Source organism: Calidris pugnax, unplaced genomic scaffold, assembly GCF_001431845.1.
Source record: "Calidris pugnax isolate Ruff unplaced genomic scaffold, ASM143184v1 scaffold9, whole genome shotgun sequence".
Taxonomy (NCBI): Eukaryota; Metazoa; Chordata; class Aves; order Charadriiformes; family Scolopacidae; genus Calidris; species Calidris pugnax.
The window spans coordinates 5,856,439-5,875,210 of NW_015090778.1; the positions used below are offsets into that span (position 1 = coordinate 5,856,439).

At 56.2% G+C, this 18,772-nt stretch overlaps 2 protein-coding genes across 3 annotated transcripts in view; one reads left to right on the forward strand and one right to left on the reverse strand.

Moving 5' to 3' along the window:
* Window positions 1-1,162: 1,162 nt before the first annotated feature.
* Window positions 1,163-5,141, forward strand: SPHK1 (sphingosine kinase 1). The gene is made up of 5 exons (XM_014949332.1): window positions 1,163-1,433; window positions 1,763-1,857; window positions 2,112-2,227; window positions 2,684-2,980; window positions 3,717-5,141. Exons 1-5 carry the CDS (start codon window positions 1,202-1,204, stop codon window positions 4,201-4,203), a joined length of 1,227 nt encoding a protein of 408 aa, XP_014804818.1. The 5' UTR covers window positions 1,163-1,201; the 3' UTR covers window positions 4,204-5,141.
* Window positions 5,142-7,511: 2,370 nt separating this feature from the next.
* Window positions 7,512-18,772, reverse strand: part of UBE2O (ubiquitin conjugating enzyme E2O) — a 79,687-nt gene continuing 68,426 nt past the window's right edge. For both annotated transcript variants that reach the window (XM_014952892.1, XM_014952888.1), the window contains exons 14-18: window positions 15,895-16,552; window positions 14,863-14,999; window positions 13,709-13,912; window positions 12,949-13,006; window positions 7,512-11,017 (exon numbers count right to left, since the gene is read on the reverse strand). In XM_014952892.1, coding sequence (XP_014808378.1) covers window positions 10,254-11,017; window positions 12,949-13,006; window positions 13,709-13,912; window positions 14,863-14,999; window positions 15,895-16,552 — 1,821 coding nt within the window. In that variant the 3' untranslated portion in view covers window positions 7,512-10,253. The remainder of the gene's footprint in view (window positions 11,018-12,948; window positions 13,007-13,708; window positions 13,913-14,862; window positions 15,000-15,894; window positions 16,553-18,772) is intronic.

Genomic DNA, 18,772 nt, shown 5'->3' on the forward strand with positions numbered 1-18,772 from the left:
CATCACCCCGAGCTCCTCTCTCCTCTCCTCCATCCCCAGTGTGGGCGGCGGGAGGGGGCTGAGCTGTAGAAACAGCTGGAATCCAAGTGTGTGGACAAGGTGGGGGGCAGGCAGCTGGCTCAGCCCCCCCGCCCCGGGTTTGAGGGGGGATTCCCAGCCCGGGGCACTGCCGGGAATGGAAGGATTCTTTGGTGACTCAGCTCCTGACGGAGCAGCTCTTTCTGCTGAGTCAGCAAACGCAGCCCCCACGCTGTCCCATGGAGCTCACACGCCCAGGCTGGACCTGCTCCACACCAGGGGCCAGATTGTGGGTTAGGGGCCCAGAGCTGGTGGGGACACCCCCTGCCCCCCAGAACTGCCTTCACCCTGCAGGGCTGGGGCGTTCCAGAGGCCCCGTGGAAGCTTGATGAGGCACAGTGCCCAGCTCATTTTGGGGCCAGGGGTGCCCAAGCAGCACCCAGGGGTCCTGCCCCTCAAGCAGGGTGCCACCAGCTCCCCCGGGTGCCGTCGTGTCACTCCTCCTCCCTGTGCCTCCCTCACAGGGCAGCTGCAGCTGGGTCTTACCCCATCCCCCTGCCCGGGGACCGCAGGGCTGGGGGCTCGGGCAGAGGGATGCAGACCCCTGCTGAGTTTGTAATTACAGCTCAACCAGGGCCCTCAAGTGTGAAACCTGAACACCTTGGGGAGCAGGGGAAGCAGAAGCGTCCGTCTGTCAGCGCAGGTGTCCGTCCTGGCCCCGCTCCATCTGGGGTGGACGTGGGGAAGTGAGATCTTGAGCCCCCCTGGCCCTTGTCCCCATACAAGGGGGGGGGTCTGTCCTTGGCTCACTGTGTGTTGGGGTGGGGCTGAGCCGTGCCGTGAGCTGGGGGGGTTCAGCAGGGAAAGAAAACTCATGGCTGAGGGTGGTTGGGACCAGATGGCCCTGGGGAGGTTGGGTTTCAAACCTCCCCTTTGCTTCCACCTTTTTTTCCTCGGTGTGTCCTAAAGTGCAGCGGCAGCACCCTGTGGGGATGTTCGGGGATGCAGAGCCCCCCATCGCTGCTCCAGCATCACTAGGTGGCTGCGGGACTCGAGTTGGGGTGTAAAACATCTCTGCTGGTTGCAGGAGAGCTCCAGATGGGTCCTTGCAGCACCCCGTGTGTCCCCATCCCTGCCTCCGGGACCTTCTCTCCCTCCTCACCTCCCCATCGGGTGGGCAGGGATGCGGCTCGGGGAGCTCCTGGGAATGGGGGGCAGCTTCCCTTCCTTCCCCACCCTGATCCCAGCTCTCCCCCCCTGCCCAGGTGACAGCTATGGGGTGCTGCCCCGGCCCTGCCGGGCGCTGGTGCTGCTGAACCCCCAGAGCGGTGCCGGCCGCGCGCTGGAGGACTTCCAGGCGGTGGTGCAGCCCATGCTGGCCGAGGCCGACATCGCCACCACCGTCTTCATCACCGGTGAGTCCTCAAGCACCTCCCTCACCTCCTCCTCCTCCCTTCCCAAGGGTCCTACCTGGGTACTGCCACCGGGATGGGCTCCTCCAAGGGTCTGGTACCCCCCGCATCACCACGGCTCCGGCTCCTGCGGGGCTGGTTTGGAGAACATGGTGGGTGGGCTGTCACAAAGGGTCCAAGGGACGTGGTTGCACTCAGAGGGGGTGACTGCCTCACTGCCCACACCCCACCTGGGACCCTCAGAGGGACAGCAGGGCTGGGGTCACTCTTTTTGGGGGGGGTGGCAGCAGGCAGGGCAAGGGTGATGCTCGAATCTCTGCTTCCCCCCACAGAGAGACCCCACCACGCTCACGAGAAGGTACGGGATGAGGACCTGTCGCAGTGGGACACGCTGGTGGTCATGGCCGGGGATGGGCTGCTGTATGAGGTGAGAGGGGCACCTCCCCCCCGGGGGTGGGCACAGAGCTGGGAGGAGAGGGATGCCTGGGGCAGGAGCCAAGCGCTGAAACACGAAGGGAATGGCAAAGGAGAGATGGCACCCAGCCTGGGCAAAGTGGGGCAACCATGGCCTTGGTGCTGCCCGGGATGGGGGCACCACAGGCTCTGCTCCCCCCAACCTGCGTGGGGGCACTGGGGTCCTTGCACGGCCCCGGGTACCACCAGCTCCCTCCGTCCCTGCAGGTGGTGAACGGGCTGATGGAGCGGCCGGACTGGGAGGACACCATGAAGAAGCCGCTGTGCATCCTGCCGGGGGGCTCTGGGAACGCCCTGGCTGCCTCCATCAACCACTACGCGGGGTGAGCCCCGGGGGGGCACCCACTGCTGGGGGGGGGAGGGAGGGAAAAGGCTGTGAAGGGCTCCAGCCCCGGGACACGGTGCTGGGATGCCCATCACAGGGGTGCCCACCTGGGTCCTCACCTCCCCACGGTACCAGGTTGCATCCCCGTGCCCCCAGCTCCCCCCACAGCCTTTCTATTCTTCAGGCTTTGAGTCTGGCAGAGTTTTACCCCAAAGGAGCCACCCCCACACGATGGGGGACCAGCACTGCCCTGGCCCAGCAGCCCCAACTTGGTTCCCTCTCTTTGGAACTGGTTTCTCTCTCCCACCCCCAGCAAAACCTCTCCCTGAGGGATGCCATCACCCAACTGGGACGTATCCCAACCATGACATAGGGATGAGGGTCACACGTAGATGGTGGGACAGGAGATGAGGCTGGGTCCAGCTCAAACTCACCCTTCATCCATCCCGCGCAGCAACGATCACGTCGCCAAGAAGAAGCTGCTGACGAACTGCGCCTTCATCCTGTGCAAGGGGCTGCACACGCAGATGGACCTGGTCTCGCTGAGCACGGCCTCGGGCAAACGCCTCTTCTCCTTCCTGGGCTTCGGCTGGGGCTTCATCTCGGACGTGGACATCGACAGCGAGAAGTACCGGCGGCTGGGCAATGCCCGCTTCACCCTGGGCACCCTCCAGTGCCTGGCCAAGCTGCGGGTCTACCAGGGCCGCCTCTCCTACCTGCCCGTCGACCCCGAGCAGGGCACCCCCTCGCCCCCCAGGGACCCCCCCGTGCCCGTCACCAATGGCCAGGCCGGCCATGTCCTGCCACCGGCGGGGACGGAGGCAGCTGGGGCTCTGCCCGCCGACTCCCTGCTGGTGCCCCTCTCTCAGCCAGTGCCAGCACACTGGACGGTGGTCCCTGAGGAGGAGTTTGTCACCGTCTACGCCATCTACCAGTCCCACCTGGGCACCAACCTGCTGATGGCACCCGCCGCCCGGCTGCACGACGGCTGCATCCATCTCTTCTACCTGAAGGCGGGCATCAGCCGCGTGGCGCTGCTGAAGCTCTTCCTGGCCATGGCCAGGGGCACCCACCTGGACTTGAACTGTCCCCACCTGCGCTACGTCCCCGTCCGGGCCTTCCGCCTGGAGCCACGGGTGGCCACGGGCATCATGACGGTGGACGGGGAGGCGCTGCCCTGCGAGGCTGTGCAGGGCCAGATCCACGGCCGCCTCTGCCGCGTCCTCAGCGGCTCCTGAGCCACCGGCACCCTCTTCCTCCCACTCAGGAACCTCTTCTTCCTCCCATAGCAATAGCTCTTGGGGGTTGCGGGTGCTCGTCCCCTCTCCCCCACGCTTAGCTTTACCCCCCCAACCTTGGGATGGCCCCACCAGGGCTGTCCCAGAAATGAGCCAGGAGCCCCCATCAGGTACTCTGCGCCAGAGTCTTTTATCCCGGTACGAGGTCCCAGTCCCCGGGGGGCTGCGCCGGCACAGCCCCGTCCCCTTACCCAGGGACCCCCCCGTGCCCGTCACCAACGGCCAGGCTGGCCACCTCCTGCCACCGGCGGGGGCGGGGGCAGCCGGGGCTCTGCCCGCCGACTCCCTGCTGGTGCCCCTCTCTCAGCCAGTGCCAGCACACTGGACGGTGGTCCCTGAGGAGGAGTTTGTCACCGTCTACGCCATCTACCAGTCCCACCTGGGCACCAACCTGCTGATGGCACCCGCCGCCCGGCTGCACGACGGCTGCATCCATCTCTTCTACCTGAAGGCGGGCATCAGCCGCGTGGCGCTGCTGAAGCTCTTCCTGGCCATGGCCAGGGGCACCCACCTGGACTTGAACTGTCCCCACCTGCGCTACGTCCCCGTCCGGGCCTTCCGCCTGGAGCCACGGGTGGCCACGGGCATCATGACGGTGGACGGGGAGGCGCTGCCCTGCGAGGCCGTGCAGGGCCAGATCCACGGCCGCCTCTGCCGCGTCCTCAGCGGCTCCTGAGCCACCGGCACCCTCTTCCTCCCACTCAGGAACCTCTTCTTCCTCCCATAGCAATAGCTCTTGGGGGTTGCGGGTGCTCGTCCCCTCTCCCCCACGCTTAGCTTTACCCCCCCAACCTTGGGATGGCCCCACCAGGGCTGTCCCAGAAATGAGCCAGGAGCCCCCATCAGGTACTCTGCGCCAGAGTCTTTTATCCCGGTACGAGGTCCCAGTCCCCGGGGGGCTGCGCCGGCACAGCCCCGTCCCCTCCCCGGCTCGGACGCACAGGGTGGCACCCACCGCTCAGGTCCCCTCCACAGAGCCAGTGCCACCCCCCTCCCTCACCTCCCACCCCCAGGGATGGCCAGGACCAAGATACCTAATATGAGAAACCAACTTTTTTTTTTTAAGAATGTTTCTACCCAAAGCTTCCTCTAGAAGCAGAGTTTATTCTTGTGAGAAATGCAATAAATATCTAGCGTTTGCAAAAAAATACAACCTTCCCCAGCACAGGGGTTTTAAATCAGAGCTCAGGGCACTGTCAGTGCTGTCACCCCAGGCTGGGCTCACACACAACCCAGTCAGTATGGGTTTAGCTCAGGACCACCACCCCTCGCTCCCCAGCAGCCTCCCCATGCTGCCAGGCCACCGTCACCCCGGGGCCAGGACCAGCAGGGAGCCACAGCCACAGAGAAGGTGCCCCGGAGGCAGGACATGGGGCATGGCTGCCCCTGACACCCTTTTTTTGGGGTGGGCTGGTGCCTCCTCACCCAGCGCCCCAATCCAAGGGCTCAGCATCACTGGCCCTGATGCTTTGGGACATCTCAGGGAAGGTTCAGCGCCCATGAGCAAGGGAAGGGGGCACAGAAGAGGTTCAAGGGGGGGTTTTGGCTTTCCACCAGGATTGGGGAGCTCACACGTCCCTTCTCCCAAGCAGCTCGGGGCCAGCTGGAGCCCTGCAACAGGTCCCTGCCCGGGGAGGGGGGGACACAACATTGCTCAGCCTGTTTGGCATAAAATGGCAGTAATTAAACCTCATTTACGGCGCTGGAGTACAAAGTAGAAGAGCAAACAGTGGTGGCTGTTTGCATTTATTCATCTGCAAACTATGCAATTAGGATCCCGGAATCCCGGAGCTGGGAAAGAAGAGCACGATTGTTCCCCCCCCCAACACCCCCACTGCCTCGCGGGGAGCCGAGCTCCTGTTCCTGGGCCAGCAGAGCAGCTGGGAACCACCTCAAAAATAATTCCCCCCCACCTCCAGCCCCATGGCATGGGGCCAGGTGTAAAAAGGGACCGGGCGATGCTCTGCTGAACTTCTCTGACTCTGTGGAAGGGCTGTCTCTGCTGGGGGAGGCTGTGGGGAGAGCCCAGGGCGTGGGGGGGTCAATAGATCAGAGGTTTTGGGGGTCCCTAGTCTCCCCCAGACCTCTCCTGGGGACAGCTCTATTGTTCACCACAAGCAGGTTGGTTGGAATCTCCCTTGCCCTCCTCTTTCCCAGGGTTTGATTCCAAAATCTGTCAGCCCTCAGCTCTCCCAGGGAACCCCCAGTTCCCCCCGGGGAGCCCCTCGCTCCTGGCACCCCAGGGAGGTGGCCACAGGGGTCACACACCCCTCGAGAGACAGATTCGTGCTGGTTTTCAACAAGGAGGACAAACACCAACAGGAGGGGTTAAGGAATGAGCTGCTCCCTTGCGGCTCCAGGCCCACGCTTTCAGCCACCTCCATAGGGATGACCCCGAGGAACCCAGGCATCGTTAACGTTACTCAATGCAGAAAAATCTTACCTCATTTTCCAAGAGAAGAGTTCAATCATCTCCATTATTCTCGTGCTAAGAAAATGCCTGTGCTGAAGTTACCAGGAAAAGGGTGTTGAAGAGAAGCTGGTGTTTGAGCTCCAAAACCAAGCGACGAGCAGGACCCCTGGATACATGATGTCCCCCCTCCCTTTCCTCACCAGCAGGACCACCCAGGGACACGGTTTAGTGGTGGACGTGGCAGGTTTAAGGTTGGACTTGATCTTAAGGGTCTTTTCCAACCTAAATGATTCCATCTCCAGCAAAGCCCACGGGGACAAACATCATAGAATAGAATCATAGAACCATTCAGATGGGGACAAACATCATAGAACCATCCAGGTTGGAAAAGAACCCTCAGGATCATTGAGTCCAACCATCTCCCCTACTCTAAAAGTTCTCCTCTACACCATATCCCCCAACACCACATCTAAACTACTCTTAACTACATCCAAGGATGGTGACTCAACCATCTTTCTGGGCAGCCTATTCCACCACCCGACCACCCTTTCTGTGAAAGAGGGTTTAACTCACCCACCAGCACCCAGGAGGTGCAGGAATCCCTTGGGAAGGACAGGGATCCCTCCTGAGCAGCTTGGAGAGGAGCCTGGTCAGGGCTGTATTTGCAGGACTGACACATCTCAGCACACACTCACCTGCTCCGGGGCCAGGGAAGCAGCAGGAGCCATCCCTGGATGCCATTCCATGCCCTCATCCAGCCGGGCAGCAGCCAGCGGAGCCGTGGCACACGCCGGGCAGGGCAGCCCACACGCACCAGGGAAAATTAAAAAGAGAGCCTGACAGATGTCCATGAATTGGGGTTTATAGGGAGCCCCCGGGGGCAGCCCCTCGCTGCCAGATCCGCCTGGCTCCCTCCGGACTGGCAGTGGCCAGCAGGACCCGGTCCAGGCTGGCCCCTGGCACAGGGATGCCCGTCGGGGACGCGGCCAGCGCCAGGCGCGGCAGCAGGGACAGGGAACAAACAAAGAAAAACAAAAAAAAAGGAAGAGGCAACAGTCAGAACTACTCACAGAGGCAAAATTTAATGGCAAGTCATCTTCCCTCCTTTATTACACCTTGGTTAGCCAAACAAAACAAAACAAAACAAAAAAATTCTGCAGGTAAAAAAAGTTTTAATGGTCACACAGCACTTTATACATATATCGTAAGCAACCAAGCATCCACATCTGCACGTGAACGACACACCTCTAAGCATGGCCTCAATAGTCAGGTCTTTTTTTTTTTTATGTTTTTTTTCCTCTTTTTTTTTTTTCTCATTAAATACTGTACAGAATCAAGGCTACAAACTGATTTCGTAATGCTTCTTCCCCAACCCCAGCACTTAAAACAGTTACAGGCTGCTCTCATTTGTACATCACACAGTCGTGTAGCCAGTTTTAAGGCTAACAATATGCATCATGCTTTGGCTTTTTTTTTTTTTTGTATGTTTTTTTAATTTTTTTTTTTTTTTGTATGTTTTTTTAATTTTTTTTTTTTTTTGTATGTTTTTTTAATTTTTTTTTTTTTTTGTATGTTTTTTTAATTATTTTTTTTTTTAAGGTTTTAGCCTTTTAAATTTTGTTACCCTTAAATATTACATACATACACAAAAAAATTACATAGCTGCAGTGTGCTCACCACCAACCTCGTCACCCAGGAGCTTCACATTATCAAAAGCTTTAGAAAATCTGTAAACCTCCGTGCAACGCTTGGGTTTGGGACAGCCAGCTACGGAGAGCGAGCGATGCCGGGGCAGGAGGCTGGGGAGCAGCGTCCCCTTTCCTCGGTAGGAAGCCCCAGGAACCTGTGCAAAAGCTCTTGATTAGGATCAGAGGAAAATAAAGAGATTTTTTTTGTTTGTTTTGGGCGAAGGGGAGGACTCGTGGGGTCAAAGCAGCTTGTCCTCCTCCCCAGCCCCTGCCAACCGCCTTCCCCCAGAGATGAGAATAAAGAGAGTAAAGGATTGGGCAGGGAAAGTAAAGCAGGGAACCCCCAGAGCTCCCCCGTCCCTCTGATGTCCATTAAAACCCTAAAGGGCTGGCTCCCTCCCTCCTCCCTCCCTGGCTGATGGGGCTAAGGGCACCCAGCACAGGGGACGGAGGAAGTTGGCCTCCGTACATCGCCAACCGCAATTTTGGCTGGTGAGTAAGAGGTTTAATTATTTGTGGAACAAGCCTCTCCGCCTGCCCTTCCCCTGCCCTGAAGCAACAGCCTCACCCCTCTGCCCCCCATCGGCCCTTTCTGTTTTGGGGACCCTCCTGGCTCCAAGGGCTTCATTCAGTCATTCATTTAGCACCAGCCACAGCCCCAAAGCAGCCGTGAGTTACCGGCTGCCCTGTCTGTGGCTCAAAGCATCTCCCTGCACCCTCGGGGGGGGGTCTACGATGCTGCCAGACCCACTCCCCACCACAGCCCAGTGCTCCCAGAGCTCTGCAGGGCCAGGTCTTCCTTCACAGCTGAGCTCTGCTTCCTCCAGAGCACCGGGATGTGCCCTCCAAAATCCTGGCAGCACGTGGTGACAGGAGAAGGGCTTTGGGCAGCCAGTCCCCGGCTCCGGAGCATCCCTGGGAGGCAGCTGGGAATAGCAGGGGTGGGGGAATCTGGTGGTTGAAGAAGCAGAAAGCCCTGTGCAAACACACTGAGATTTGCCTGCTCTTCTCCAATTCAGAACCAAAAGACCAGATCCCAGCCCGAGGTGGAAGGGAAGGGAACGCAGCCGTACGGAGGAAGAGCAAAGGAGAGTTTTGGTTCCATCCTCACTTCTGGCAGAGCCATCTGCTCATCCCAGCTCCTCCCGGGAAGCCCGGCACCGCTGGCTCCCTGTGCTGGCTGGAAGGACCTACAGACTCTCCCTGACAGACTCTGCTCCAACAGATGCCAAGCGGGTGCTTCTCCAATGCCTACAAACGTCGGGCAAACGCAGTGGTGCTGGAGCACGACCTCCCAGCTCCACGAGTGAAATTAAGTGCGTGCAGACAGAAAAAGAGGCTCCGGGAAGGTGCCTTGGCCAGGAGACTCTGGTGAGTCACTGCTTCAAAGTGCTCAGCGTCACCGGCTGGGATTGGGGAGAGCACGTGCTGGGCCACGACGCCGCCGGCCACGGTGGCCCCAGGGCCACCACGGGAAAGGGCTGGGGAGGGAAGGAACCGATAACCGCCCACAGCAGCATCTGAGTAACAGCACAGGAACGGGCACAAACTGCTGCTGGGACAACAGGACCTTGTCACGACGCCACAGCTCCTTCCCCTTGGGTGACCCCGGCTCAAACGGCTCCGAAATACCCATCCATCACGGCCAAGTGATGGAGAAGCAGCAACCAGGCCAGGTTCACCACCCAGATCGTCTGCAAGATCTACAATACATCCCGAGATCACCTGCTGCCACCTGCCCGGGAGAGGAGGAGATCCAGAACTAGCTGTAGTGCTGTGTGACAGCCAGGATGGTGGCAACCAAAGACACGGAGACTTAAGTCAGAAGGGCAGAATCCCGAATCCCATGTATTTCTAGAAGACAGGCATGCACGATGGGGAAAGGGAAAAATCACCTTACTCTGGAGAAAAAGTGTGGATGGCTAGAATGGCTTCCAGAAGATCAAGCAGAACTAGATGGAAACCCTGCAGCACCACCAGGGCTGCACAAGGATGAACACAGAGCTCTGCCTACCAAGATCAGAAGAACCTTGTAGCTGTCGGCGAACAACTAAGACTAGAGCAACTCTGTAGGGTGTAGACAACTTCGACGCGAACACAATCCAATGCCTAAGTATGTATAAGCTGGGGTAGATTTCATTAAATCCATGGTAACAGAGAGAAAAATGAAAGACTGGGAGGGCATTGCCCTTCACTTCCAGATTCTACAGCGATCGCTTCTCCTGGCTTGAACCAACCCCCCCAAGAACAAACTGCTGGGGGGAGCGCTGGGTGGGAAGAGTCCTTGTGTGGAAAAGGTGCCCCAAGATGAAAGTGCAGAGGGAACGTGGCTGCAAGACTGCTTCTGTGCAGGTCTCAAATCTTACCATTGCAGGGTCAAACTCGCAAGAGGAGCAACGTACAGGGGACAGGGGGAAGGAAGAAGGGCTGGGGGCAAAGAGTTAATTCATGCTCAGACAACCTTTCCTCGGAGGCGCGATCAGGCCTGCCACCCTCTTTGGAACAAACCAAGCTGAGGAAGAAAAGCTGCAAGGAGAAGCCAGTTTAATGGTCACAGCGTTTGCCAATTTCCTTTCTTGCTGCTTTCCCTTCTCCCCTGCACCTGCCTGTCCCTCACCTCACCCGTTATTTGTCCTCTGTCCACTCTGGGATGTTGGCCCCTGCTAAGGCAGCCCGGTACTGCTGCAAGACACCGCGGATGCTTTTAATGAACCCCTTGGACAAGGGGAAGAGGGGGAACCCGATATCAGGGTAACCGCTCTTCTCCGGAAGGAAACTCCTGTAGCTCTTTCTCCTTTTCTTTGGTTTCACGCTAGGCTGCGAGGCAGAGTCCTGGGCAGCCTTCCCCTCGTCCGTTCGGTCTCTGGCCAGGTCTGACCCCCTGGCTTGGCCCGTGCTCTCCGAGTCTGAGTACTGTTGGAGATCACCCACGTTGGACGTGGAGGTGGTGAACTCCGACTCGTCCAGCTCCTCCTTCCCATCCAGCGCCGAGTCGGAAAGCTCGGCGGCCGCCCCCTGCTCCGAGCTGCTGCCGTATTCCCCCAGGGATCCCGCGTTGTCTCCCGGGCTCTCGGCCAGGGTGCCGCAGGCAGAGAGAAGGGAGGAGGAATCTGCCCCGTTGGCCTGTTCGTGGCTCCTCTCCACCAGCTCGTTCGTCTCCAGCCAGGACTCGATGCGGGACACCAGGCGCCAGCCGTTGCAGCGAAAATGCTCCCGGATTTCATGCTCAAAGACTTCCACCGGCCTGCGCAGCAGCTGCATCATGGACTGCACCACCCGGATCAGTGTCATCTCGTTGTAGCAGCGACTGTTCTCATAACCCTCCTGGAGACCCCGGTCGCTGTCAAAACCCGCCTCGTTGTAGTAGGGCTCGTTCACAAGGATGAGACCTGCCAAGAGAAGGGGAAAGCACGGGGTTAAGGGAGGAACTTTACTGTCAATCGCCACCCGAAGGGGACACTGCTGGACCCTGATTTCTGCTGAGGTGGTTCAGGTTGGAGGGTTCTTCACTGTGAGGGTGGTGGAGCACTGGAACAGGTTGCCCAGGGAGGTGGTTGAGGCCCCATCCCTGGAGATGTTCAAGGTGAGGCTCGATGAGGCCCTGGGCAACCTGGTCTAGTTGGGGGTGTCCCTGCTGACTGCAGGGACGTCGGACTAGATGACCTTTGGAGGTCCCTTCCGGCCTGGGCAATTCTATGATGATTCTATGTCACAGCTTGGCTTTGTGATCACCCCCAACCACACCGATGCAGGCAGGGAAAGGAAGGGACAGCAGGAGGACACGCTGCAGGGAAGCCATGCTTTGAGTTCGAGCAGGTAGCAGAGGCCAGGCTGGACAACCAGCAACCTGCAAGGTGCACAGGACTGGTATTCACAAGGGTGGTGAGGATCTCAAACACTGCCAAGAACGGCACTCAAGATCCTTGGCTGGCAAGAACAGTCTTCCACCAGTGTGATGCAGAAGGCATGCAAGAGCAGAGTAGGTCAAAAGGGCAGAAGGGGAAAGGTTTCACAGCTCCCTTCCCCCCCACCCCACTCTGAGTAAAATGCCCACAAACACACCCAAAGCTTTTTTGTATTGAATAGCTTTTTTTTCTTTTCCCTCCTCTTAATCATTTCCCTTCCCTCCCACCCCACTCCGAGTAAAATGCCCACAAACACACCCAAAGCTTTTTTGTATTGAATAGCTTTTTTTTCTTTTCCCTCCTCTTAATCAGAACAAAGGCCAAGCTTGAGTAACAGGCTTTGAGCTGGCGGGGTTCTACCCTACCCAGCAGAGTCCCCGCAGCCAGCGCGGTTCTGAGACAGCGCACACGGTGACAAGTCACCCATACCAAGCTTTCTCCCGGCTTGCTGCTGCTCTAATGCAATTACACATGTGTAGCAATGGCACCAGGGCTGCCAGGCTGCTGGCAGCCTGCCACCAACTGCATTAGAGCTGGTGGAGGCGAGATCATGAGTCTCTCAAAGCCCCGTGAGGGGGAGAGGAGGATTTTTCTACTAGCACCAAGCGGCTCCGCTTAAACATTTAGTATTTCGCTTTCTAAATTTGGATCCTCGGCTTTCTAAATGAGAAAAGGCTTTTCTCGTGGTGTCGCCCTCCCCTCCCCCCCCAGGAGGCTGCAGGTGGACTGTGAGACTTCAGAGGAGCAGGAGCTGCCTGTGGACTCAAGCCCTTTGCTCCATGTCAAAGGTTTCTCAAGTCACATGCCTGGGGTCCCCGCACAGAAAGTTGGCCTTGAGGAAGGGATTTGCTTTAGTCTGTCTGCTCTCCAACTAGATATAGCAGGGCAAAGCCCCATGGCAGGAAGCCCCAGGGCTGGTCTAGACACACCCCTGATTATTCTCTGCTTTGGAAGGAGCATAAACACCATCTTCGTCTGCAAAAACATGCCCAGTGTAGGACGGGCGGGTGACTCAGTGGGGATAAAAAACACGGTCCTGCGAATGCAGCCCAGTTTAGCAACTCCAACCAACTTCAGTAACTGGCTGAGAACACAGCCCTTCACCTCTGTCAGCTCAGAATAACAGAGGAAACAGCTCTGTACTCTGCTGCTGCAGTGAGAAGAAGGGAAAGCATTGTCTCAGGGACCTGGGACGCAGCCAAAAATCAAGGCGTGAGGAAAGCTTGCACCTGCTTCAGCTTATGAACTGGAGAGATAAGGACACTGCTTTGTCCAGCAAGGTGAGAGCAAAAGGCAGCACTAACCCAACCGGGGTGGGCAGACCCCACTTGTGTGTCCCCCCCCCATAAGCCTGCCTCCCCTCCTCCTCCTCCTCCCGCTTTTTCCTGTCCCACCGGCTCTGCAGGAGCATTTACCTTGGATGGAGATGAGCACTTGAAGGAGGCTGGATTTACTGGTCCACCTTTCTGTGCCCTGAAATGCACATACAAATGTGTTAAGGGGCTGAAGCACACGAGCTCTGTGGTAACTGGTAGAGGTAGCAAGGTCCCAGCTTCTCTGGGTTCCTGTTGCTAAGGTCCTGCAGCTCACAGCAGGAACAAGGAGCTGATTCCACAGGCTCATGATGTGCTACTGTCCCATGGTACCAATCCAACTCCCCAGGACTTTTTTCCAGCACCATCAGGGCAGTCCTGCCTGGAACGCCGTAACCTTACACACCAGACACCCCTCCCCAGCCCCCCTGTTGATCTACCTGCCCAAAACACAGCATTTCCCTGGCTCTGCTTATTCCAAGTCTCCAGTTGGATGTTGTGCCACACTACGTGATTCGCTTGAGGAGTGGGAGACAGGGACCCAAACCACAGGAGAACACCCCATGCTGGTGGTGGCATCTCTGCTCTGTGACACTCTGTGACACAGCCCAGCTGGTCTGACCACAGGCTTCTTCTCAAGGAAGAACAGACAAGAGCCAAAGAGAGCCCCAGAAACCACCAAACTACACCAGTTACCTGCTCCAGACACCCAAAACAGAGCCCAAAGGCAGAGCTGTATCCCCAGCTCAAGCACTAACTGAGACCAGAAGCCACCCAGGACTCTTGGTAGGAAGCAGCTTGGTTCCAAGAGCAGCCTGACACAACCCACCACTCCCTAGAGCTGGATGGATGAAAACATTACCTTGCCTATCCATGTCCCCAGGAGGCTGACACACACTTTGCCATTGTCGTACAGGTTGGGGTTCAGTCTCCCACTGCACTGGGAGAGGTAGCGGAAGAGAGGTGGGACAGCGGGGTAGATGTTGGGGAGCTGGATATCGAAGAGAAAGAGGCCATCTTCATAGGGCGTGCGTGTGGGCCCTTTGATAAGTGCTGAGAAGAGATCCTGTGGAGAGAGGCAAGATAAGCCAGGGGCTACGAAACATCCCCTTACCTTGGCAGGGCTGTATTTACAGATTTAGAGAGAGGATGCAATTAACTCAGCCCTTGCAAGAGTCAGCTCAAGCAACACATCTCAGAGCACCTTCCCTCTAGAAAATGAACTTCTACCACGGCCTGAGGGCAGACCAAGCCTTCAGATCCTTCAGATGGAGAGTAAGCCTTATGAGGAGAGGCTGAGGGAGCTGGGGTTGTTCAGTCTGGGGAAGAGGAGACTGAGGGGAGACCTTATTGCTCTCTACAACTACCTGAAAGGAGGGTGTAGAGAGGCGGGGGTCGGTCTCTTCTCCCAAGTTACAGATGATAGGACAAGGGGTAATGGGTTCAAGTTGCACCAGGGTCGGTTTAGACTGGACATTAGGAAACAATTCTTCACAGAGAGAGTGGTCGGGCATTGGAACAGGCTGCCCAGGGAGGGGGTTGAGTCCCCATCCCTGGCTGTGTTTAAGAACCGTTTAGATGTGGTGTTGGGGGATATGGGGTAGGGGAGAACTTTAGAGTAGGGTAGATGGTTGGACTCGATGATCCCGAGGGTCTCTTCCAGCCTAGATGATTCTGTGATCCAAAGCAGGGCTTCAGAGGACACCCAGCAACCCCCAAGCTGCTCACTGGTTATATCAGCCCCTCGCTGCCTGCCTGCCCTTCCTGCTCAGTGGGACAGGCAACCCAGCGGGCAAAGCACCCGAAATAGGCTTCCTGCAAAGAGGAGCTTCCCCCTTGTTTGTCACCCTGGCTTTGGGGAAGGTGAAAGCAGTAATTACAGCCGCGTTTCACACGCTGCAGACATTCCTGCAGCTCTAACACAAAGGATTAAGGCTAAGCAGGGAATTCCAAAGAAAGCAATCCGGATGCTGAGCCCAGCACGAAACACACAGGCATTTGAGAGCAGACACTTGCCATTCGATCCTCGAAGGTTTTAACCATGATGCCATCAGGGAGGGAGGTGGCCAGGAGAGCCATCTCTTTCCGCACGGTGCTAAAAAACTTCTTGGCTTCTGGGGGCTGGAACTCCATTTTCTTGAAGGCATGGCTATCTGTGGGGCAAGGAGGAGAATGGGATTAAAGTCTGCCCTTGGAAACTGCCACAGGTTCCCTGTGAAGGCAAATCTATCCATGCGCTAAACCTGTAATTTGGAAGAGAAGAGTTGAATTGCTTTTTTTGCTGAGCCAGGAGGCAGCCTAGACATTATTTGATTCCCCTGCTCTTATGGTCCCACACAACATCCTGTGCCCCACAAGGAGCCCCATCCCACAGCTGGGAGAATGACGCACAAAGTGCTGACCCTTTCTCTGCAAAACCCAAGATAGCTGCTCATCTTTATTTATACACACCTGCAGGTTCAGAAGAGTTTGGCCACCTTTCCTTCTCACGTCTGGCCCAGCTGCCTGGCTCGCCAAGCACCTTGGGCTCCACTGTCACCAGTATTTCACACAACCAGATGCTGTTTTTTATTTTTGGCTGATTAACATTGGCGTAAGTGAACAAGGACACTCACCCAACCAAGGACACCCAGCATAAGAACACCAGCTGTTCCTGCTCTGCTTCTCAACCAATCCATCCCTGCAAAAAAGCCTCAACAAACCCTGCAGCTTTCAAGGAAGTATTTGCAAAGGAAAGTGACTGATCTCCACAGCTCTCCAAAGTTAGGCACCAACACGGACAACGGGGAAGCCAACTTCTGTGGCTTGAGAAATTACAGTAGTGCCTAGAGATGCCATCTAAAAGCCAGGTTTAGGTCCTAGAACAGATTGTGCTACAGAAGTTGCCTTTATCTCTCCTCCTCAGTCAAATGAGCTGTGAAAAGGACCAGGAAGAAGAGAGGACACCCAATCCAGGCGGCCCTGAATCAAAGGTTTTGGAGAAAGAAACACTGCAGGACAGCAGTGAGGGACAGAGCATCCCACACTGGCCCGACCCGACACACTCACCTGGAGCATACTCCAACACAGAGAAGACTTCTCCCTTGGCACTGGTGAAGGTGACTCCAGGCTTGCCTCCACTCTGCTGGCAGAGCACTGGTGTCTCACTGGGCCACTCTGACCTCACTGGTGTCTGTGCCTCTGCTTTTTCTTCTTTCTTCTCTGTCTCCACCATGGCTTCCATCTTTTCCTCTTCTGCAATAGCCACATTATCCAAGGTCTTCTTTAGGTTTTCCTGCAGCTTTTTAATATCGTCCAAAAACTTCTTCTCCCGAGTGGGTTTTTCCAGCTCCACAGTTGGGGAGGTAGGAGAGCCAGTCAGCAGCTGCTCCACAGTCATATTTTTCAGGCTTTCCAAGATCTTGATGGCCTCTTTTAGTTCCCGGAAGCTCTTGGGGGCTCCGTCCTTGCCAGCTTTCTCTGCAGCAAGATCTGCAACTGCCATAGCCACAGCTCCCTGGACTTGTTCCTCTACTTTTTTCACCTCCTCTGCTGGTGGCTCCTCAGGCTCTAGCTCCTCAATTTTTGGGTGGTCGTCTTCCATGAGGCCATTGTCTGTCTCCCAGCTGTCGCTTTCATCCTCCCACTCAGAGGACGCCCCGCTGGTGCTGCCGTCAACAGAATCGTAGTCTGACTCCTCAATTTCTGATTCAATATTGTATAAGTGCTAAAGGAGAGCAGAGTTACAAGAGACTTAGGCTCAAGCACAGAATTTTAGTTGTTTTTAAAACACAAGTCAGTTTTCCCCATGAAAAGGGAGCTTCCATCTCGGATTAGTTGGGCTGCTTCAACCCTTTCAATCTACACAGGGTGGACTGTGTTTGATCCAAATAATGTGCTCAATGTCTGGCACAGATCAGGAATCAGCATAGCCCCATCCTCCAGTTTGGAAAATAGGGCACTGGGGGGGAAACTAGGGCAAGTTCTAGGTGGGCTGCAGTCAGCCCAGTGGCTGGGATCCAGCCAAGGAGAGCACGCAGGCGCCGAGCAGCTACCTGGATGCCCCAGGGTTTCTGAAGGCAGAGCCAGTTCAGACGTATTGGGTATCGAGTGCAGAGTTAGTATTTCTGGTCCTGCCTCTGCATCAGCAACCGTGCTGGCACAGAGCCCTGGTTTGGCTGCCTCCGCACTCCGTCCTTCCACAGAGACAATGCTGGAACCAGGCAGACATTCCCACCACCAGCTTTCTTCTTCTGTGGCCCCACACCACTTGCCGTCACGGCTCTGCTACGCTGCTTTAGCTGTTTTATGTCACTATTGCTTAAAACTCAGCTGGGACAATGAAGTTGTCCCAAGCTGCTGAATAAGTTCTTACTTAAAACATTGTCTTCCCCTTCATTTCTGGAAGCCGAACCCATCCACACTCCATCTAGCCTTACTTCTTCTAACCATGCACATGCTACATCTCTCATGAGGTCCCCTGCAGAGGATTATGGACCTACTCCAGCCACTGGCTCCAACACAGAAGCAGGAGAGCAAGAACAACCTTATAGGGCTGTTAGGAGTTCCAAGATGGAGCATTTTATCCACAGGCTTCTGACACTTGAATGACAGCCCAAGAATCCTCTTAATCTTGCAAGATCTGACCCCAGAGGCTAAAGCTCATGGACATTCAGTCATCTTGTCAAAGCCCTGAACTGAACCAGCACCGTTGGGCTCGTCCTGTGCCACTCAGAGACAGGCAGCCAGCAGAGGTTAGTTGGGTTCAACACAAGTGACTGCAGGCAGGAAAAGCCATCAAAACTCACTGCCCTCAAAGCTAATCCAAATTTGAATCTGAAAGTTAATTAGCCAGTTATGCCATCTTTATTTTTAGAGCTGAGAAAAAGCACCCAGACAGCTCGTCTCTGGGCACACGGACGGGCATTGATAAATCACGGTTTTACTAACTGATAATTCACGCTCCTGACATTTCCCCAACTCCCATAATTAGGCAGAGGAGCAGAATGGAAGGGGCTGGCGTGACACAGCAGGAGCTGCTGCAGAGCCCCAGCACCGCGGCGAGAGAACAGCCCTTTGTGGAGCACACATCAGACCTCCGATTGTGCCTCTGATCCAAGCACATGTGACAACAGGGGGAAGGGAGACAGCAGCCCGCTTTGTAACGCTCCGGTCCACTGTCATAGTGCAGGCATTGACTATTCTACTGTAATTAATGCAGAGCTGCTTGGTTTAAAAAAGAAATCTTGATTGAGTGCTCTCTACTTGCAAATGCATCTCCGCAGCGGAGGCAGTGGTGTTCTCTGCCACCGTGATGGAGATGGGACTCTACAGAAGCAGGTCTTCTCTCATCTTTAGGCTGTCTGCCTTCATTTGAGGCAACAAGGAGAAGAGACATGGGATGAAACTGTACGTGGAGTAGCGAATAAGATTACAAGACAGTGCAACAAAAACCTTAGAGCAACACAGAAGACAAAGGAGTTAAGCGGATTAGCGTGGCTATATCTATATTTTTAAGTTCGCAGGAACTTAAGGAGTTCAACTCCTTTCCCTCCCCACCCTGGGAGAAGAACTGGGTCTGATCCCTAGGTTAGCTAAGGTCACAACTTGTGGCTCCACACCAGCTCCTGGAGGAGCTTCTTCAGCCAAGGAAAACACCACGGTGCCATTTGACAAGCAAGACAGAACAAGCAATCGTCTTTCAGCTGTGCCTTGGTTGGGCAACACAACGAATCTGGGCTCAAGTCTGATGATCCCTGTGCTCTGCAACCCCCTCTGCAAAGCAGCGGGTGTCGGAGGTCGGGAGCAGGGATGTGGTCAGAGCTGCAAACACGCAGTGCAGCATGTGAAGGGAGCAACAGTCTGCCCACACTTCCCTATTCTCTATATTCAAGAGCAGTGATGACCAGTCAGTTGCTCTCTCCTCCTGCCAAAGGAAGGGTTTTCC